Raw genomic sequence first — 20,262 nt, forward strand, 5'->3', positions numbered from 1 at the left:
AGGAACAGACTGAATTTTACGTTGATATTGAACCAATAACATGCTATGTTTGAATATAGTTATGGACTAGTTTTGGGATATTTCAAGCTTGGCAGCATTTATCCTAATTTACTTTCATTGTATAGAAAATCATACTGGCTTGAAATTTTATTTCCAAAAGTTTAAGATTCCCTCTTCTATAATATCAGCCATCTGAACCCTTTAACGTTTGGCCTTTTTCCTTTCCTGTTCCCCTCCTGGTTCCTTGTCTCCTAAAGGACAGACACCTGGCTTTGATCTTTAAGGTACATACCAAACCTTATATCAACATGCCAGCAATTTTAGCTTCTATCCATGTCATTGCTTTATTTGATCTGCAATTTATTTTTTCTCTTCTACCTTCATTTCATACTTCCTTGCACTTTTAGTCCAGATCAACTTGATCCATCATGTTTGAATTGTTTATCTTTAAGTGGAAATCTCTCTGAATGTCTTCTGTATTTGACTGCTGTCTTTTCTTTTAATATCTCTTCCATGGGTTTCACATCATGATTGTAAACTAACGCTTACAAATATACAACTGTATTAAGGCAAACATTCACTACTCTGTGTTTGGTATCGCAAATGTATTTTTTATGTTAATGCTATAAACACGACTGATACCTCCAAGTATGCACATAGCATTATATTTTTCTAAGTGATCAGTCTTTTGATTGTCACTTAAATGGCAAGAATTCCAAATACTTACATTGAAGAAAGAAACCCAGCCAAACTGTATCTAGGGTACAGAATTGTATTTTGTGCTTGTTAGTGAGCTCATTTGACTTTAACCAGTCAGTGTACCACCACCAAGAACACCCTGACATTGTGTTCATGTTATTCAAAAAAATATATTACTTAAGTTTAACATTGTTGCCTTCATTACAGGACTCGGGACATCCTTGCACAGCGAACGATCCAGACAGTTGCCTGACCCCCGTCTCACCCCAGCATTTCATAGACCTCTTCAAGTTCTGAAATTCTGAATGCTCTAGGAACACTTGCAAACGGAACATCTAACAAAGACTTTGAACTTGATTAAACCTTTCAACCTTCAAATCCATATTTCCTAATTCCACGGTTTCAGATCATGTCTATCATCTCTCCTCCATTCCGACCCGACTGTTTTTGTGCTTCAAAGGCCGGAGAGTTTTTTGACAATGTAACGAATGATAGAATTTCTTTTACACCCTAACTTTAAGGGCTATCAAAGAAGATGTCATGATTTTAGCGTTTTAGTGTCGTCCTCTATTTTTGTCGACTTGTTGTTTCCTCAAATTATGAAACATTTTTTCGAGCAGATGGAATGGAGATGAAGGACAAAAAGAAAAAGAAAGGTCGCTTGTTTAAAAAATTATAACAAAGTCAGAATGAAAACGTCCAAGCAGAGACTGTTGTCTTCATGTATGCTTTTTTGTTTCTGTAGCAATGGAACGCACGTTAAAGGTAGCTGTAGTTCAATGTTTACGTGAAGTGTCGTTTTGTTCTGCTGTGAGAATATATTTGAGGTGTTCACACTAAAGTATACATTTGCATTGCATTTGCTGCACAAAAAAACTTTATACGAAACACTTTTGTCAAATCTGTCATGAGGGCAGATGGAAAATATTATGTAAGCTTTGCTATTTATAAACAAATGTATTTTATATCCTTTCTCTGAACTTTGTAATATTCCTTTAATTTTCGAGTATTAATGTCATTGGAATTGTAGGATGTGTTGGTACCATCAAACCTTTAAGCAGTTACATAAAAGGATAAAAACTTTTGGGAACAGATGTATTTGTTTGGAAGTATTTTGGTTGTTTTTTTAACCATTACATCTTGTTTTTCATGTCCAAAAGAACAAAGATCCGTAGCTGATCCAATGAGTAGAAAAGACAAATAAACATCTTGCCAGTCTTGACAACATTAAGCATGGGATATTATTTAAAAAGATCAAGGCCTGAGAATAAGATAATGCTTTTTATTCAGATTTACAAGAACTACCTAAAACTACAACAGCGTAATCTATGCGAAATCTTAAAATCATAAATCATTCAGTAGTAAAAGATCAAAATACTGTTACAAAGGCCCCAAACGGAAAGAGGAAAATGCCAGATCTAACAAGTCGTAATTGCTTTAAAAATACATGTTACTATGACAACAGCTTAAAGCAGCAAACCCACATACTTAAAGATTATACAAAATAATTCTAGGGGAAAAAAATCAAGCATGTCTAGCATGCCAAACATGTTTCACGTTGGTTAACAAATTTCATGTAAGACTGATTGTCATTTTCCTCATGTCGAGTGTTTAGAAAGAACAGATAATTGGAAACATCACGGGATCACATTTTCCCGGTTGCTTTAAGACACTATAATCAAGACAACATGACTTGTTGAGGCACAGCAACCTTTAAAACCCAAATGCACTTCATAAGACAGCACAACGCTCCAGGTCGTAGGAAAGGGTATAAAGGGGATTTTTAAGATGGTGACTTCTGGGCACCTAAAACAGGTGTGCTCGCTTCATTCCTCAAGTTCCACTAATGCAGTTCATTTCAACCTTATTTGATTTGGGATTTAATCAAATCGACTGGTTCAGATTGTTTGACCAGAGCTAGAACACTTCATCTCCAGTGACAGGACTGAGAACCTTCACATACTATTCACTACTTTATCTTCCTTTTGGCCTAGAAATGTCACTGAATACTTTTGTTGGCACAATCGATATAGGCTATTTGGAATAACAGTGATTGCATAGAAAAAAAACATCTACAGTACATTATGATTGTAGCCGTTATGTTAAATCAGCAGGCAATAGCGACTATACACATCACAGCATTTCTACATCATCTCAAATTTACGCTTTAAAACTACATAACGGAATAAATTAATCAACGAAATATAAAGACATAACCTTTGGATATGAACCATTGACACTTACTGCCCCTCTCTGCTAGCGTGGGTATTGCAGCTTAAATTCATTTCGCTCACAGTGATTATCAAGCTAGTGTCAGTAATATGAAAACGGAGTATGTAAAGGCCAAAGTTTATATTTTAAAGTAAACTATAAGATATGACTGTCATTGGTCATTATCAGGGGTCAGGAGTGTTTCATAGTTTGGTCGATTTTGTTTACAAAAAAAAAAAGAATCATCCAAACCAGCATCATCACCTCCCACTAAGGCACTCATCGCAACTCAAAAACCATTGGCTGTCCCATGACGGTTGGCACATGAGGGGCGTGGCTCATCGCAACAAATATTGATTCATAACAAATCACTTAAGCCCCTCCCACGCACCCTCCGTGGGGCTGGCGGGGCTGCGCCGTCGAACGGCGGCCAGTTTATCCCGAGCGCGAGCCGCCCACTGTGAGGGGCCTCCCGGAGTCTGTGACTCCGTCAGACTGGCGTAGCGAGATGAGTCCTCCTCCAAACCCAGTCCCACCCAGGACGGCAAACCCAGAGAATGTGGGATAGACAGAGAGAGAGGAGAGGACAGAGGGGAGGAATCAATCTTTTTGTCAGACTCTCGCTTTTCTTCCTCCGTTCTATTGGTCATCTGAGGAGGTTCCCAGCCTTCCATCTTGTCCAGCTTCCTTGTCGGTGTGATCTGCTTCATCGTCATGGTGATGTTGTCCCAAAGACAGTGAGCTTTGTTTTCGGGGTTTGCTTTGCTCTTTTCGTCGTCCCATCCTTTCTTAGCAGATCTAACGGAGATGTATATAATATATATATAGACAGAAATATATTTTATATATGATAAAATCAAGATATTTTGAATATATATAATATATAAATAAATGTAAAATCAATGAATTTTTATATTAAAATTTTAAGTTTTATTCCCTACATTTCACAAAACTACCAACTTCTATCAAATTCTGATACACAGGTTGAATATTGTTAGTACAGAAACTAAATAGACTGTTGAGATTGTGAAAACTGTGTTTCGCAACATGGGCCAAATGTGTCCACAGAAGAGCCAAACATTTTCTATCCAAACACTTTCTTGGCACACTTACTTTAAATGAATTACTCTAAACAAATTCCAAGATGTTTCAGAGAGCAGGCATGAAAAATAATCTCCATTTATGTCTTCGATGAAGTTTAGCATTAATGAAAGGGTACAGACGTGCAGTTCATTACAGCGTCTGCACAATGTTTGGGCATGAAGCTGTAAATGGCACTAGGAAGCCACACACACTGCGGCGGTTGGGCACAGGGTGTGGTTTCCATGTCAACAACACACTTGATGGTCACATGGCTTACTTGGAGGTACATTGTGTTTATAGCCATAAATACACATGGAGCTTTACCACTGCTGTGTAAGGAAATCTTTAACTTTCGATCATGCATGTTATTTTTTGCATTAGTTAAAAACGCTTTATTTGCAGAAGGAGCTACAGTATAGACAGCTTCAAAGCAACAACATCAACAAACGTTACAGCGCATGCACTCTTTTGTGGCCCAAACTTAACTTCCGGTACACATTCGCAGAGAACGGAGTCCCTGTCGATTATTTCTGATACCAAGCCAAAGAAATAACAAGGAAATTACATTAGCAAGTTAAAAGGACGTCTAGTCAGTATTATTTTGGGTTACCAGTAAAATAACAGTTCCTTGGCTAAACTTAAATGTGACAAAGTTACAGAACCCATTCAACAAGTTGTTTATTAAATAAAACTATTATTACACAATGAATTAATAAATAAATATAAATCAATACGAATATAAATGATATAAAACACAAATAGTTATATTATAAGCCATTAGCCTGAACGATAAACAAACACAGACCGGAAGTAAACTTAGGGCCAGGCATGCGAGTCCGATGAAACCGTCTACAAGTAAAAAGCTTGATTTTGCACACATTGTGACTCTGTGGTGCTTAAAACATAAAGCTTTGTTAGAGAAGCAGAACATTCAAGAGTTTGGGGCGGGAGGCTGCCCGTTTGTCCAAACAAAGGAAGACAAAGGGGAAAATGTAAGAATCCTTTTGAGAACACTTTTTCATCTGTGACAAAATATGTACTTGTGAATTGGTACGAGATGCCAAGTGTATTTTAATGCCCTTTAAAGTAGTCTTGACAATAAGAATTGTTTTACTTAGTACACATCCATTGTTTAGATGTGGGAGGCATTATGTGGAAGGTATTGTATTCTATCTTAGGAATTTCTCTATATGAACGAATGTCTGACAAATACCATAAAAAGATCAGATCAGTGTTGAAAACCTTCAACGTCACAAATTTCATTCAAGATGTGAGTGTTTGTTCTGCGGTTCACAATACATTCAGTAAATGATGCTCATCTTACCCTTTTCTGGGAGAGAGTGTGACTCCTGTAAGCAAAATGTGTTCATCATCCTGAGACGGAAACAACTTCTTATCTCCTCTTTCTCGCTTAGATTTAACCTTCTTTAACTTTGAATCCTACAGAAGAGATCAACAACAAAAGTCAAACAAAATGAGTTCACATTGTTATGGGTGTAAAGCTAATATCTTATGAGGATCTAGATTCTCAGTGAGAGTACAATATGGTTTAGATATAGCACTTAATCGCACTAGATGGTGAATCCGTCAGAAAGTCGTATGTGAATGACAGTGGGCACAACAGTAAGAACAGGAAAGGGTGTTGATTATACGGATATCTCAGTAGACGTACGTGTGTGTGTGTGTGTGTGTGTGTTGGGGAGGTCATTTGGCAACCGGACACATTCCTTCATATTCACTCCCGCCTGGGTTCAGTATGACCCTCAGGATTTTAAATACCGGCCCGGCTTTGAAGCTTATTATATAAAATAGAACCTATGACACAATTTCTCGCACCCTTTCATAAGCCGTTCATTCTCCGGGGGTTGGCTTTATATAGTTCGTTCTTCCCATAATTCCTGCTTGAGTGAAAAACAAAGGGTCTAATCTTATGAAAATGTGCCGGTCATATTTCATTTCAAAATCAAAAGGGAACCATTTCATACAGACTGTTAACTGACATGCAAGTACAGCCAGCGCTACGTGATAATATGTGATAACATCGCTAATAGTGTGACACGATAATGCTTAAAGTTTGTTAAAATATCTAGACATGATCAATCTAACATACGTTTACATTCTATCTGAGAAAACAGAGCTCCCCTGCTTTTAAAAACACAATAGAAAGCCCATTTCTGTGATGGTTTCCATTACAATTCTATTATGCTATTATTCCATAAGCTTTTGCCATTAAAACCATTACAAAATTCGGGCATTATTCCAATAGGATTTAACATCCCAACAGAATCCATCACAGTTGATATCATTACGGTTTCCATTAAAACCAATACAATTCCCATCACAACCCTTAAATCAATTACATTTCCCATTGTTCTTTCAGAAGGGACTACTTTCTCACTTTTGTCTCGCTGCCGCCTGCATTTACACAAAACTGACTATACATAACTTAATGAAAATATAAAAATTGCAAACCACTGCGATGTGCAATATGCATATTGTGTTATTTTGAAACTTATATATCTTATATTGATAACAATATGTCTTGCTTCCCAAGCCTGTACATTTTTTCAAGTGAAGTCACAAACATTCGCTGGTCCTATAAAAAAAGCTTCATTTTATGTATGCAAAAGATTGTTATTGTAATGATGAAAGAATATAATTGAAAGAAATATATGAAAATTTATCATTTTTGGACGAAAAGACATATTAGTAACATTCACCAACAGCATTTATCTTTGTGTATTACAGATATAATGATGAAGGGTTTACATGTAGCTACAGAAGTAGCTGTGGCTGCATGCCTGCATTACACCACAAATGTATTTTTAGTTGTTTCAAACCCAAGAACTTTGTGCTCAGTCACTTCTTGATACTAAAAACATGTCATTCATTCATGGACAAACACATGCACTTACATTCTGTGTATTACGAGATCAAGCACATGATGATGATTTATGAGCATTTTGTGGATGAATCATTCGGTGATAAACAGACGCTCATCTTTGACTTATCTCTGACCTCAGATAAAGTCAGAAACCACATACAACCCTGCATTCCACCTCTTGGTCTCTGCCTATGTCCTAATCTGTCTTGACCTCCTTCTTCTCTCGGTTCGGTCAAACATGCATCAGAAATAAACAGCTGTCATTAGAATTTAAAGTGCCATAGCTGGAGGACAGAGCAGAACTCTAATCTGTGAACTCTCGGCGTCTTTAAAGTGATTCATATCATGGGAAATCTCATTTTCCTTGAGCTTCTGAGATTTCACTGTACTGTACAAAGGTATCGTAACTTGTAGAACTCAAAACTCCCTCCTGGTTCAAACTGAGCTTTTATTAAAATAATAATATTGAAGGATGGAGGAGTGTAGACTATAGTGGACCACACAGCGCATTCTCGACTGGTGTGCAACTATTACTCGGTGAAATTGAACGATCCATCCTATATATATCGCATCCGTCCATGAAGAAATGACAAAGATGCCTAAAACATAACAATACACCGTTTTATAACCCTCTTCTGCGTCACATCCTGATGTCGTTGCTATGGTGCTGTTTGGGACTCTGTCAACAAATTTGAGCATTTCTGTCGAACACATACAGTGCATGCAGAATGTGTGCGTGTGTTGGTGTGTGTTTACCTTCGTCGAGGGGCTCAGAACTTCCTCCGTTCCCTCAGAGTCTTTATCCTGAAAAGCAAAAGCCAAGCGGTACAAAACAATGAGAACATACACACGCACTTGAACTCATTAATCTATACGTACACACACACACACACACACACACACACACACACACACACACACTCACGAAACGGCATGAATATTTTTAGCTCGGTAATGTAAACAAGGTCTCGCAGATATTTGGACGGCCTTGGAAATGATCATGTAGTCTTTGTTTCAGACACACATAGTCAGTACAGCTATAAAGCACGAAAACTTGATAGAACTGATATCAAATGTTTTTACGAAAACATGCATTATGATCTAAAAGAACATTTCTTTCATAATGTAAACATCATTTTACTGCGTTCTGCTTTTGCGAAACAGAGACCAGTATAACAGTTTTTTTCCCAGTAGTCCTGACTGAATATCATCGACGTTCATAATCATTTCTAGGGTGCTCAATAGATCATCGACTTCTCGCATTGAGCGGCCAATCACAATTGCTGTGACATTCAGCTTCCTGTAAGGGGCGTAACTCTTCTCCTTCCTTCCTGCCCCACCAGCACTAGAACTCAGAGAAAGCGAGAGATTAAGGTCTACTTCTGATCTTCACTGTCTACAGCTATGTAAATTGGCACACGTTTACCAAGCTGAGGCTGACCAGCCAAAGCCAGAACATTGTGCGGTACAGTATGTACCAGGATGGCACTCCGAGTGCATTGCATTTTGGGGACTTTTCTGTTTACTGCTCTATGTCGCAATTGTATCAGTGTTTCACACTGTAAAGCATGTTTGCTACCTTAAAGAGATATTCACCACCAAATCAAAATGTCCCCATGTTTTACTCACCCTCAAGGTATTCTAACTGAATATGATTTTCTTCTGGAAGAATAATCCAGTCAAGGTTAAAATACCACGTATCATTTTGCTTCCAAGCTGTAGAATGGAAGACGGGTGTTGAATGTTTTGAAACTCCAAAAAGTCCATCTATCTATCAAAGAACTGCTCAACACGGCTCCGTGGTCTCAACAAAGGTCTTCTGAAGCGAATCGATGCTTTTGTTTAAGAGAAATATCCATATTGCCAGCCCTATTAAATGATACGTGGTAGTATTACTCTGACTGGATTACTCCTCCGGAAGAAAACTATATTCAGTTAGTCAGGGCTCCAGACTGCGACTAAAACAGTCGCATTTTTGCAACAACAAACGATATGCGAATTATGTTTTATTTGAAGTTATCTTTACATGTAAACATGCGGAAAAATGTCACTATTACAAACTAACATCAACATTGATTTTGGAAGCGAAATATCCCTTTAAGGTGTTAAACTTACCCTCTTATCAGTTTAAGCCTGTATGATTTACTTTCTTCGGCAGGACACAAAATATATTTTGGAGAATGTAGGTAATCAAACAACGTTGGGACCCATTGATATCTTCTTTTATGTTCTGCCGAAGAAAGTCATATAGGCTTTAGTTTAAATTCCGTTGAGATTTGTTTGGTTACTGCCATCCTTTCAAATATGTTTCTTTGTGTTCAGCAGAACAAAAAAATGTATAAAGGTTTGGAACAACCTGAGGGCAAGTACAATTGAATTGGCTCAGTTTGCCTTTGTATTTAAAATTTTGGCACGTTGTTGAGTTGATATAACTTGTACAATAAAACTGAAATTGTACTTAATTTGATAAGTTAAAGTAATGTTAAGACTTTTACTCAACACAGTTAGTTAAAATGACTTCAAGACAATTTGACCAAACTTAAAACTGTTTTACAGTGCATGCCTAGATACCATACCATTCACATACAGTATAATGCAGAAATCTTAATAGTAAAAAGTAATTAAAGTAGAGGTATCTGTCACCCCAATTCATGGGGATGTAACAATATTATCGATACTATGCTATCGCAATAGCAAAATTGACTCAATATTATCGTGGTCACATAACTGTATGAAACGATAAAGAAAGTTAGGATGCTTATAGCACATTTCCACGTGACCGTTTGTAATTTTAAATATTGCAATGAATACTGTATGCCGAGGTATTATCGTACAGTGACATTTAACTTTTCTATAACACTGACAATACTCTCGGGTGCTCATTTAAATGAGCAAAAAATGCTTGCGATTAGAGCTGCAACTAACGATTATTTTAATAATCGATTAATCTGTCGATTATTTGTTCGATTAATCGATGAATCGGATACAAATTTTTAAAAGCATTCATTTTCAACCCTTTATTGAAAAATAGAACTGACATTGCAAAACATATTTCAAAAGCTTTATTATTACTTATTATATTATTATTACAGCTTGCTGTGGTTTACATGATGCATTTCCCATCAAGAAGCCTCTCATGGTTTGCTGTTTTTTTCGGGTCTCTCTGATGGTCTTTCCTCTACCTCCGCTCTGCTTTTTTAATTTATTTTTTCTCCGCTATGCTGCGCGGCGCGATCAACTTTTTTTAGTCCTGTGACACACTAGATGCGTGGCGTGAGCGTCTCAGAAGCCTGGCGTGACCGTTTTTAAATCGGCTCCCATGTTAACAGGTTAGAGCTTGCACACTGCCTGCGTGAGACGAGCCGCACGGAAAACGCGTGCATGCTAGGAATTGAATCGACGCCTATTTTTCACGAGACACGCAAGCGTGTTGGAAGCGTTTCCAGGCAAAATAGAATAGGAAAAGATGTTTATATGTAATTGTGTACACGAATACATATTAATGAATGCCATTTTGATGTTTGAAAGCTAATCATCATTTATTTGATCGTATTTTCAAATTGAATTTCATTAAACCAACATCTACACGTTACGGGGTTTACATGTCCACTGTAGAAAACATCAGGACTTAAATCATGTTTATAATGCATTTTTGGAGAAACAACAAGTGAATATTGAAATAAATTATACATTAATATTCCTATTAAGTATGAGATATTATTACTAAAATGTTGCAAATGAATACTCCAATTAACTACCTTTTTCCATAAAATCTTCCTCCAAGAAAATGCTTAGGCTATATCCAATGAAAAGATACATTGCATTGAATGGGAATATTAATTTATGTCCATCTTAAACACATATTGCATAAAGTAAACTCGTGCATCAATTGATTACGTTACATCTTTAATAACATATCTGAGAATCATCTTAATACGAATTGTGGTTCGTATTAAACCCCAAAATGTATTGGTGACTGAATTATTTTTGTTTTTTATGCTCTTAACAATGTGATTAAAAATGGAAAAAAATATGACACACTACAATAACAACGTAGTCTAGTGTGTCATCTGAGTGACGGTCCAACATCAGGTAATAAAGCTACAAAACATTTGGAAATGTTATTTAAATAAACAGACAGCCTACTTACTCATTTTTCGGATTTTGGAAGGTGTAGGTTATGTGAAAAAAGTTTAAACTTGTCGTGAATACAAGACCCTTGTCTGTCGGCGGCCTCCCTCTATGTCACCTATAGCAGCAGCAGCGCGCCAGCGCCGCGTCAGGCACGGTGCTGGTGTGCAAAGATACAGAAAACACGACGCAGCCGCCACAGAGCTGACACGCAACAGAAACGCCACGCTCACGCCACTCAAACATGTGGCGCGCGTTATAGTCGCGCGATACAACGAATCGATAATGAAATTCGTTGCCAACATTTTTAATAATCGATTTTTATCGATTTTATCGATTCGTTGTTGCAGCCCTACTTGCGATACCTAAATGCTTTATACTTCGTGTGATTTACGGTAGAAACCTAACTACAGTATCATAGAAATAAACAACACGCTCAAAACAACGTCAAATAAACCTCTGAAATGCACATTCAGACATCGAGGACGTTCTTCAAGCTGAAAAGCCATGTATCTGAGATCAAATTTTAACTCTCTACTAAATTTAAGGTCCAGGACATGAACAGATTGGGAGCTCCAAGTTTAGGGTTCATTGTCCTCGGCTGGTGGCTTCCTGCCATACATACCAAGTTCTGAGTAAAGGAACGTACTAACAGCCGAAGGAAGCAGATCTCACTGAAATATCCTCATTGTAGAATGAACAGAACACCGTTTACTCTCTAATACTCAATCCACAACCCCAGCACTGCACAGGAAGCTTCAGGAGGAACATCTTCTGGACAGAGTACAATATCTCACTTACTGTAGGAAGAAATATAATGCTACCAGTCTATTCTACATACTAAATCAATACTTTTAGAACGTAATACCATGGTGCTTATTGTGCTTTGAAAAAACATACCAATGTTAGTGATGCAAAACAATAATTTAAGTAACTGGTGATACCAATGCAAAAAAGTCTTAACACGTACAAGACATCCACCGTAGACTCCAGAGATTTAGTGTTTGGTCTAGCAGCTTGACTATATCAGAGCTTTTGCCTACGCTCCGTCCCAGCCGTCTCAGACACCAAAAACATGTTTGTAAAATGGATTCTGTAGGGAGGACTTGACTGTGCTGACTCAAGGCCGTCTGGGTGACACGGTCAGATTCACCGCGGAACCCAGTTGGATTCTTACACTTTTTCGTGCGTGTTTTAATAAACTAAAAGAGGAGGGGGGGACGCTTATCTACACTGAACTGTCTCCTGCAGTTACGCTGTAAAGACTTTATCTGACTCTTACATTCTAACAGATAAGAGAAAGTTACATCCGTACGGAACGCGCAGTGAATCTCATTGAGCTCCATGTAAACTCAGATATTGCTTAATAGTGCAAATGCTTTTTTTGTGAAATAAATAAATACAGTTTGTTACGCCGAAGCACTGGACGGTAACGTCTGCAGGTGACAAACAAAATGTACACTCGCGACTTAAAACAGTTTATATATTTCATAATAATGGAGTCAAAATCTTTTTTGAAATATCCAAATGATTTCACTTTACTCCTCTCAAACCCTACTTTTCATTATTTTCTATTGCTCCATGCTCTTATTCCTTGTAATATACTGTCCTTTTCACACCATCGTGTTTTAGTGATTGACAAAATGGGTTTTTCAATGAATTATGCCAATACAGAAATCTGCCAAATAATCAATGTACAATGATTTTGTCACAATGTATGATATTACATTCGATCATGCTCTATGCATCTCCTTAAGTAATAGTTTAGCACCAAAATGAAAAATATGTATTCGCCTTCAACACTATCGTGGTAAGTGACTTCATTTTCATTTTTGAGTGAACTATCCCTTTAAGATCTCATACTCTCATCGTCCCATGTGTTTATTTTCCTGTGCCCTCCTTTGTATACTCTCATTCTTCTTTTACACCCTTGATCTCCTATATTTATAACTTTATTATTTAAAACCATTAAAATATTCCTTCATAGACTATAGTGTGTTTGGGACTTCTTCCACTTCATCCACCAGATAACATCTTTCTCCCTATAAACTACATTCTCATTATATCAAGCTCTCACTCGCATATAGGATTTATAAAGTGTAATGATACAAGAGATGCGCATTGGTTGTTAAACAGGCCATTTGCAAATACCTACAAGCTTAAACTTTGCGACTGGTTCAAATCGTCTAGTTTTCCCAATAAAAGCTGAAAAAACAAGCCAAACCAGACAGAGGCGTATCTGATCTCTCAAGTTTAAAGCCCACAGGCAACATCCTACTCACCTTCCTCGCGTGCTCGTGATGCCACGACACGTCGTCATCCTCTGACGCTTCGTCCACCAGCACTTTGCTCTTGCTTTTCTTGAACATTGCGCACGAGTCCAACTGTTTCTTCAAAGACAAAGTCAATCCAAGTCCATGAGATGCCAGTAGAGAGTGTTCGCGGGGCAATCGGTAAAGCGCCGGTTGAACGCCGGATGAGCGAATCGGAACAATAAGGCGACTGTGATCGCTTCCTTCACTCGCGGGGAATCACGATACCCCACATGCACACTTTCCACCGGCCCACTATCTTCTGCTGCGTCGGAAGAACGCTGTTGGCTGAAGCACCTGGACCGCCGCTCCTCCCATCACGGATCCGGTTGCCGCTGATCAGCCGGTTGTCATGGCAATGTGGGCGTACAGATCTCCCCCTCGGACCCTCCCACCAAGACAGGAGTTCTGACATGGTCAAATGTGGCTTATCAGATTTTAGTGGGATACAGCTACCATGCAACAAAAAACATTTAAAGCCACTATGAAATGTGTGAATGTAAATATAAAACCACATGTCATTATTTTAAACAACAAGAAGGTTTTATTGGTTCATCATTGACATTTCCATAATGTTCTTAAAGTCCTCTATTGTTACACACTTCTTTTATATTTAAATATAATAAAAATATTGATTTTTGTACTTTTATCCATACTGTCTCAACATAGCAACAGAGACAGTTCACTCAAAAAATAAATCTGCCATCATTTATTCATTTACATTTAGTCATTAAGCAGACGCTTTCATCCAAAGCGACTTACAGATGAGGAAACATTGGAAGCGATCATAACAACAAAACTTGTCCATTAAAGCCTAGCACAGTATACAAAGCTAAGAATAGTGAGGTTTGTAAAACATTTTTATAATAAGAAGAATTAGAGGTTAAAATAAATCAGCTACATGTTGACGGAAGAGAGGTGTTATTTAAAGATGGCAACAGAGTCTGCTGATCTTGTAGCAGAGAAGGTACGCGAGAGTGACCTTCTTCGCCCTTGTGTCGTTCCAAATCTGTATTCAAAATACCTTTTTTGTGCTCAACAGAACAAAGAAATGTATTGTTTAATTTCGGTGGTTGGGGTTCCAATAACTATTTGTGACCCTGGATAACCAGTGTTATGAAAGCTGAATAATTAAGCTTTCTATTGATATATGGGTTGTTGGGATAGGACAATATTTGTCGGAGATACAACTATTTAAAACTCTGAATCCGAGGGTGCTGAAAAATCAAATGTGTACGGTAGGAAATGTACATAATATCTTCATGGAACATGATCTTTACTAAATATCCTATTTTGGTATAAAAGAATAATATATCATTTTGACCCATACAAAGTATTTTTGGCTTTTACTCAAAATGTTCCCATGCTACTTAAGAGTAGTTCAGTTTTCTGATCCAGGGTCGCATTTAGTAAATGAAGACAGATTATTCATTTTTGGATGAACTGTCCCTTTAAGTGTATGTTAAAAGGTACTAAAAACCTTTTTGTTTATTAAGTGCAAGCTTTCACAAAAGAAATGTTGATAAATGTTGCCATGAAATTCACTGAAATTCATGAATTTTTGGGGTTCAAGTATTTCCAAGGACAGTCTATTAATGTGTTGATCTGTTGTGCATAGATACATTAATGTTTGCACACTTTAAATGTTAAAAACGCAGTTTTTGTAAACATGTGTTGAAATCTCAGTCCAACGCTGTCCATTTCATCAGCATTTGTCTGGCTAATCCGACATCAGTGGTCTACATACACATACATAATATGCACATCTGTATTAAATGTTGTCATGCTTTAAATGTAAAGAATATGCTCTTTGTTAACTGCTGAGAGAGTTAACCACGTGCACAGTATTTCTATGATCTCATAACCTACAATAAATAGATTATAAACTTGAAAATTATGAATGTATGGTTGTGATCTTCTTTTCAATTGATGTCAATAGTTCTTTCAGTATTTCTACTTGAGCGGTCATCAAGGTCTATTCCACTTCTCACTGAATTTCACAGCAGTTTGTGCTAGAATATTACAATTTACACACAACAGATAAGTCAGCAAAGCTTATGTTGTTTCTATAGCTTAACTGTGAGCATTGAATCAGCGAGACAAAAGTCATGCGCCTTCCCAAAACACACATAAGAAAGTATTGATTGAATGCACTTTAGGTTGCCTTGGAAAAGAGCCTACTGCATAAATGTAAATGACGCAATGTGAGAGAACAAAGGGGTCATAAACCCGCATCTTTAACAGCTATGTTTACAGTAAATATACAGTATGTAAACTTAGAATCTTAGTCGGTGTCAAGTGAGGATGTGATGGAAATAATCTGTGAGTAGTAAAAAACGAAAATACAGCAACAATTACTTAATGTATTGCAATGCATTTGACCTAAACAACTCCATATGGTTTTTGTAAATATTTGGTGATATTTACAGCTGAATCTAGTTATTATGTTAATATTTTATCAGTTTGACCTACCTAGACAAACACATTTTCTGAAGGTTAAACACCACTATTCACTGTTAATAAGTTTCTTTTTTAAAGCCCTATTTGATTTCTTTCCATGGGAGGTACCATTGACTTGCAAAAACAATCAACATAATAACACTACTGTTCATTGTTGGGCCTGTGACAAAAAGTACACTGTTGGTTGGTTAATCTTCCCTCCAGCCACGTCTCTAACGGGGTTTGTAGAACTGCATATCATTGCATGCTGAGTCTTGAGGATATTTACCCCATAATCTCTTTCTTACCTGCATAAACAGTCATTTATTTATACGCACAAACGTAGAAATGGTATTAGACCAATTACCTTTAATGATGGGAAAGCAAACATCATCATATTGGTATTTACGAAATTTCAAATGTCAAACACATTAATGTGCACTGTGTCCATGTATTTGCTGCATGACTGTATTATGGTGTGGATGGACATTTAAATAAGAAGTGATTCAGACAGGTTGATTCTGCTAAGGATTTATAGAGCTTAGCTCCTAAACTGGGTCAGTCTATTTGGCACATATTAAAGACCACAGGTGACTGTTTGGAATGTAAGACAAACAAAATAACTCTCACTTCTGTCCCATATAAACAAAAACATGCATAGTTTTGTATGGTTGTCATAATTTTTCTGGATTTAACGTTTTCTGTATGCTTCTTCGGTTAAAATGATTAAATGATGTTATTTAGATTTTTACAGATTATGGTGCAGTGATGCCCTCTGCTGTGTAACTTTACGACCAGATGATAAAACACACTTCTTTTTTTTCTTTTAGTAGGATTCCTCAGATACATTCATTCAGTGACATATTTATTCAGAGTATTTTATATATTTTGAAAATAGAACAATACATCACAAGTCATTCGATTTCTCCGGCTCTTAAAACAATAGCAACAGTCGTACCGATCATATGATAGTGATGCAAAAAGACACCCGCTTCAGAGCCATCAAATACAATTCACAATTAATCAATAAAGTGCTTGCATGAAGGAATCTCCAGTATAATTGTAAAATTGGATTTTCACAAGCCTGAGCCCTCTTAAGACACCTTGACAGATCAACCCGGAAAATACCATCCACACACAAACTGAAATAATTGGTAATACTCTTATTCTCTCATATGTGCTGCGATGTTTCTAAATAAAGCTGTTTGACCTTACATTAGCAGCCAAGTGTAATAGGATGAGAAAGAGGAGCAGATCAATCCATTTTAAGAAGGTAAGCTCCTCTTTCTTAATGCAGGTCTGAGACGTCATGGGACCGTTACATGACTCAGCGTCACATCCACATCAATACCGTCAAAATACAATCACATTTGCCGTCGGTGAGACATTCACATTCATTACATAAAGCAATGCCAAACCATCACCATTGAAAATATATCACAGTCACACTAAGGTATCTAAATACAGTAAGAGAGAGACTCTGCAGGTCAGGCATTCGGATGTGATGCACACTGTCGTTTTTTTCCTGGGTAACACTTAGGTTGGCAGGCCAAAGTGTCTAGCCAAGATTTTAAAACGCCAGCCGAGAGTTCTGGACATCAATGCATGCTAAAGCTTTGAACCCATTTTGGATACACTGTCCTTCTCTCAGGAGCTATAAAATTATAATGCAAATGTATATTCATATATTCAAACATTACAGAGTATGTACATGTGAAACACAAATGAATAAAATAAAATAAAATACATACACTTAATAAATACACTTCTTTGTACATGAGAATTATCTGTACATTGGAATTCCTTTAAAAGATTTTTCAAAAGAAAATAAACAGTCTAATTTAATATATAGCCACGTAGAAAATGAAGAGACCTCAAAATCAACTTCAGGAGTGACATAAAGTCATCCAACAGCAACGTGAAAGCTTGACAAGACACATGAAAACTTCATATACAAATCATTTTTAAACTTTTCCTGAACAGCCCTACATGTACAAATAAAACTGCTATACTCAAAAGTGAATATAAACTTGTTTACTTTGCTGTATTTGAGGTCTGAAAAAATACAGAGGATTTTTTCTGTTATCATGACGTGTTCCTCCAGTTTTTATTTTTCTCCAAATAAATGCAAAAATTGTATTTGAAATTTGGGAGAAATACTGTGAGTTCACAGAATGAAACAAAAATTAAGTTTTTTCCTAAACACATACTTATAAATATTACATTTTAAAAAAGCTATAAAAAATGTGAAAGGGTCCCATCATTTTTTGCTGTGGCATAATGTAAATTACGGAGATTAGTTTCCCTTATAAGCACTGATTGATAGAAAACAAACGTGAATCTATTTTTTTACTTGTGAAAAACGATACTTCCTTTTTCTGATGAAAGATAAAGCAACTACCTCAAAAACCAGGAGTAAAGAGAAGTTGCTTGTCTATATTGAATATGTCTTTAAATTATGTAGTCCTATATTTAACCTGCATGACTGATTTTATGAAGGTGACGTTCTGAAATGGTCATCTTTATTGACTAAAAACACTGTAAGTAATCAATAACGGTGAAGTTATATTTACAAAACAACATACTTATACTAGTATTGTCTGATCTTACAAACCTGTTATATTCGCAATGTGCAGGCTGATGCACTTATGCAATGCTTTTACACATTAGGTAACGGTGACCTTCTTGATATCATGATTAAGGTGTACAAACAGTCGATATCAGCAGAATGTACATTTTTAGAGCTGATTTTATGTAAACTTTTCACCCTGGTTCTTTGTAGACTCATGCCACCATACTGTACTGCCCGACATACAGCATTTTTAGATTAAATTGATTAAAACAAATGTTGATGTCTTCCTACGGCACTAAATCAGAGAACACGTTTGGAAGAGCCTGGCTGAGAATGTGACATCCTCGCAACCAAACCAAGATGATCAGCTTGAGCATGATGTGGCTGTAATTACAAACTTTGGATGGTGGGGATAAAAATAGATGAAGGAACCGACACAGAGTCTTTTTAAGGACCAGCCAGCTTAAAAGTATGCAGATGGCGGGTGTGTACCTTTACACCCGTTTCTCATGTTTGCCGTCTCGCTTCATCGCAGAAGGTGCGCGGAGGGCTTGTGGTACAGGGTCAGCTGGCGAGAGCTGTATCCAGACATTCCAATACCCACGAGGCCGAGCAGCATGGCAAAGCGGGGTACAAAAGGGCCTTCCCTCCGGGGTCCAGTCCGTGCTGCTTGAGTCTACAACAACATATAAGCAATGGTCAGTATTCACTGATAAACAGATTTTAGGTTTTAAGTTTTAAAGACTTTCTCATTGAAGTACAAGACACATACCTGCAAGTATCGAATATATCCAGGTGTCAGGAGAGGTATGCGGAAGAACATCTCAGCGTCGGGTCTCTTGTACCTGTGCAGTCAGATAACCCTAATGTTCCTGATCAACCACTTCCCATCAGGCTCTGGCTCTGCACACTGTTTTAAAGCTTTGGGTGCTTATCTAACAGGTCACATGTTTGCTTGAAATCCTGTCTGTCTTTTTTAAAGGAACGGTGTGCGTGTGATATCTGGAGTGCTTCTGAAATACAGAGCCAATAATTATTAGGTCAAGTTTAAGATGACGAACGAAGCATACCATTTATATAGTAGATTCAAGATGCAGGCTGACAAAACAACACTTGGGTTGGAGGAGTTTTCAATGAAGCAGAAGAAATCCGCTCAGCATCGTTCGCAGCGATGGAGCATTTTCCCTTTGATACTGTCAATCTCACAATCCACCTTGTTACTCAAAACCCCAGTGAAGATGCAATTATTACAATTTCAGCAAGTGGCTTTGAGAATTTCAAGCAGATTAACCTGCCTTGACTTCTGAAAAGAGTTTGTTTGAGCTGCTGTAGATGTGAATAATTTGAATGTGTCCGAATGAATAGGTTCCCTATCATAATTTGTGTCATAATCCCTGTGACAATAAAGAGATTTGATTTGATAATTTCTCATAGTTAAATTAATCTATTTCGAATCATTATAATATTATATTTTGAAATAGCGCCTATAAAAGTGTAAATAAATCACACATAAAATGCATATGAAAAACACATACAAATCTCAAGTATTCAAATCAGTTGAAAGTCATCCAAACATTTTTAAGAATTTTAAATCGAGATTAAAAAATCAATACAGATTTTGCTTCCTTATCTTGGAGAGGATTCCTGCTGTTTTAGATGTACGAAATTACAGAGTACATAGATGTCTATGTTCATGAGGCAGTAGTTACATTAGGCCTATGTTCTCAAAATGTCTTTGTATGTAAAACATGTCCACCAATAAGATTGAATTACTTTATATTAGCACATGTACTATTGCTCTTTTATGACATATCGCTTATTGCTCACCGAACTCTTTGTAAATCGCTTTGGATAAAAGCGTCTGCTAAATGACTAAATGTGATATGTGACTTTAGGACCACAGACCATTGGATAAAGTCAAAACCCCACTG

At 37.0% G+C, this 20,262-nt stretch overlaps 2 protein-coding genes across 5 annotated transcripts in view; one reads left to right on the forward strand and one right to left on the reverse strand.

Moving 5' to 3' along the window:
* The window catches only part of fbxo25 (F-box protein 25), a gene marked incomplete at its 5' end in the record, with an annotated part of 123,264 nt that extends 121,471 nt beyond the window's left edge, over positions 1-1,793 (forward strand). For 2 of the 4 annotated variants that reach the window (XM_079477908.1, XM_079477909.1), the window contains 2 exons: positions 258-284; positions 907-1,793. In XM_079477908.1, the coding sequence (XP_079334034.1) occupies positions 258-284; positions 907-996 (117 nt within the window). In that variant the 3' untranslated portion in view covers positions 997-1,793. The remainder of the gene's footprint in view (positions 1-257; positions 285-906) is intronic. The other 2 variants (XM_079477910.1, XM_079477911.1) reach the window with 1 other exon arrangement.
* On the reverse strand, positions 1,785-13,647 carry LOC306906485 (testis development-related protein). Its single transcript, XM_079477912.1, has 4 exons — positions 13,291-13,647; positions 7,634-7,681; positions 5,318-5,433; positions 1,785-3,708 (listed from the first exon to the last, which is right to left on the reverse strand). Exons 1-4 carry the CDS (start codon positions 13,375-13,377, stop codon positions 3,279-3,281), a joined length of 681 nt encoding a protein of 226 aa, XP_079334038.1. The 5' UTR covers positions 13,378-13,647; the 3' UTR covers positions 1,785-3,278.
* Between the last annotated feature and the right edge of the window lie 6,615 nt (positions 13,648-20,262).

The sequence above is a fragment of the Barbatula barbatula genome (genome assembly GCF_947034865.1).
Source record: "Barbatula barbatula genome assembly, chromosome: 17".
Classification (NCBI taxonomy): domain Eukaryota; kingdom Metazoa; phylum Chordata; class Actinopteri; order Cypriniformes; family Nemacheilidae; genus Barbatula; species Barbatula barbatula.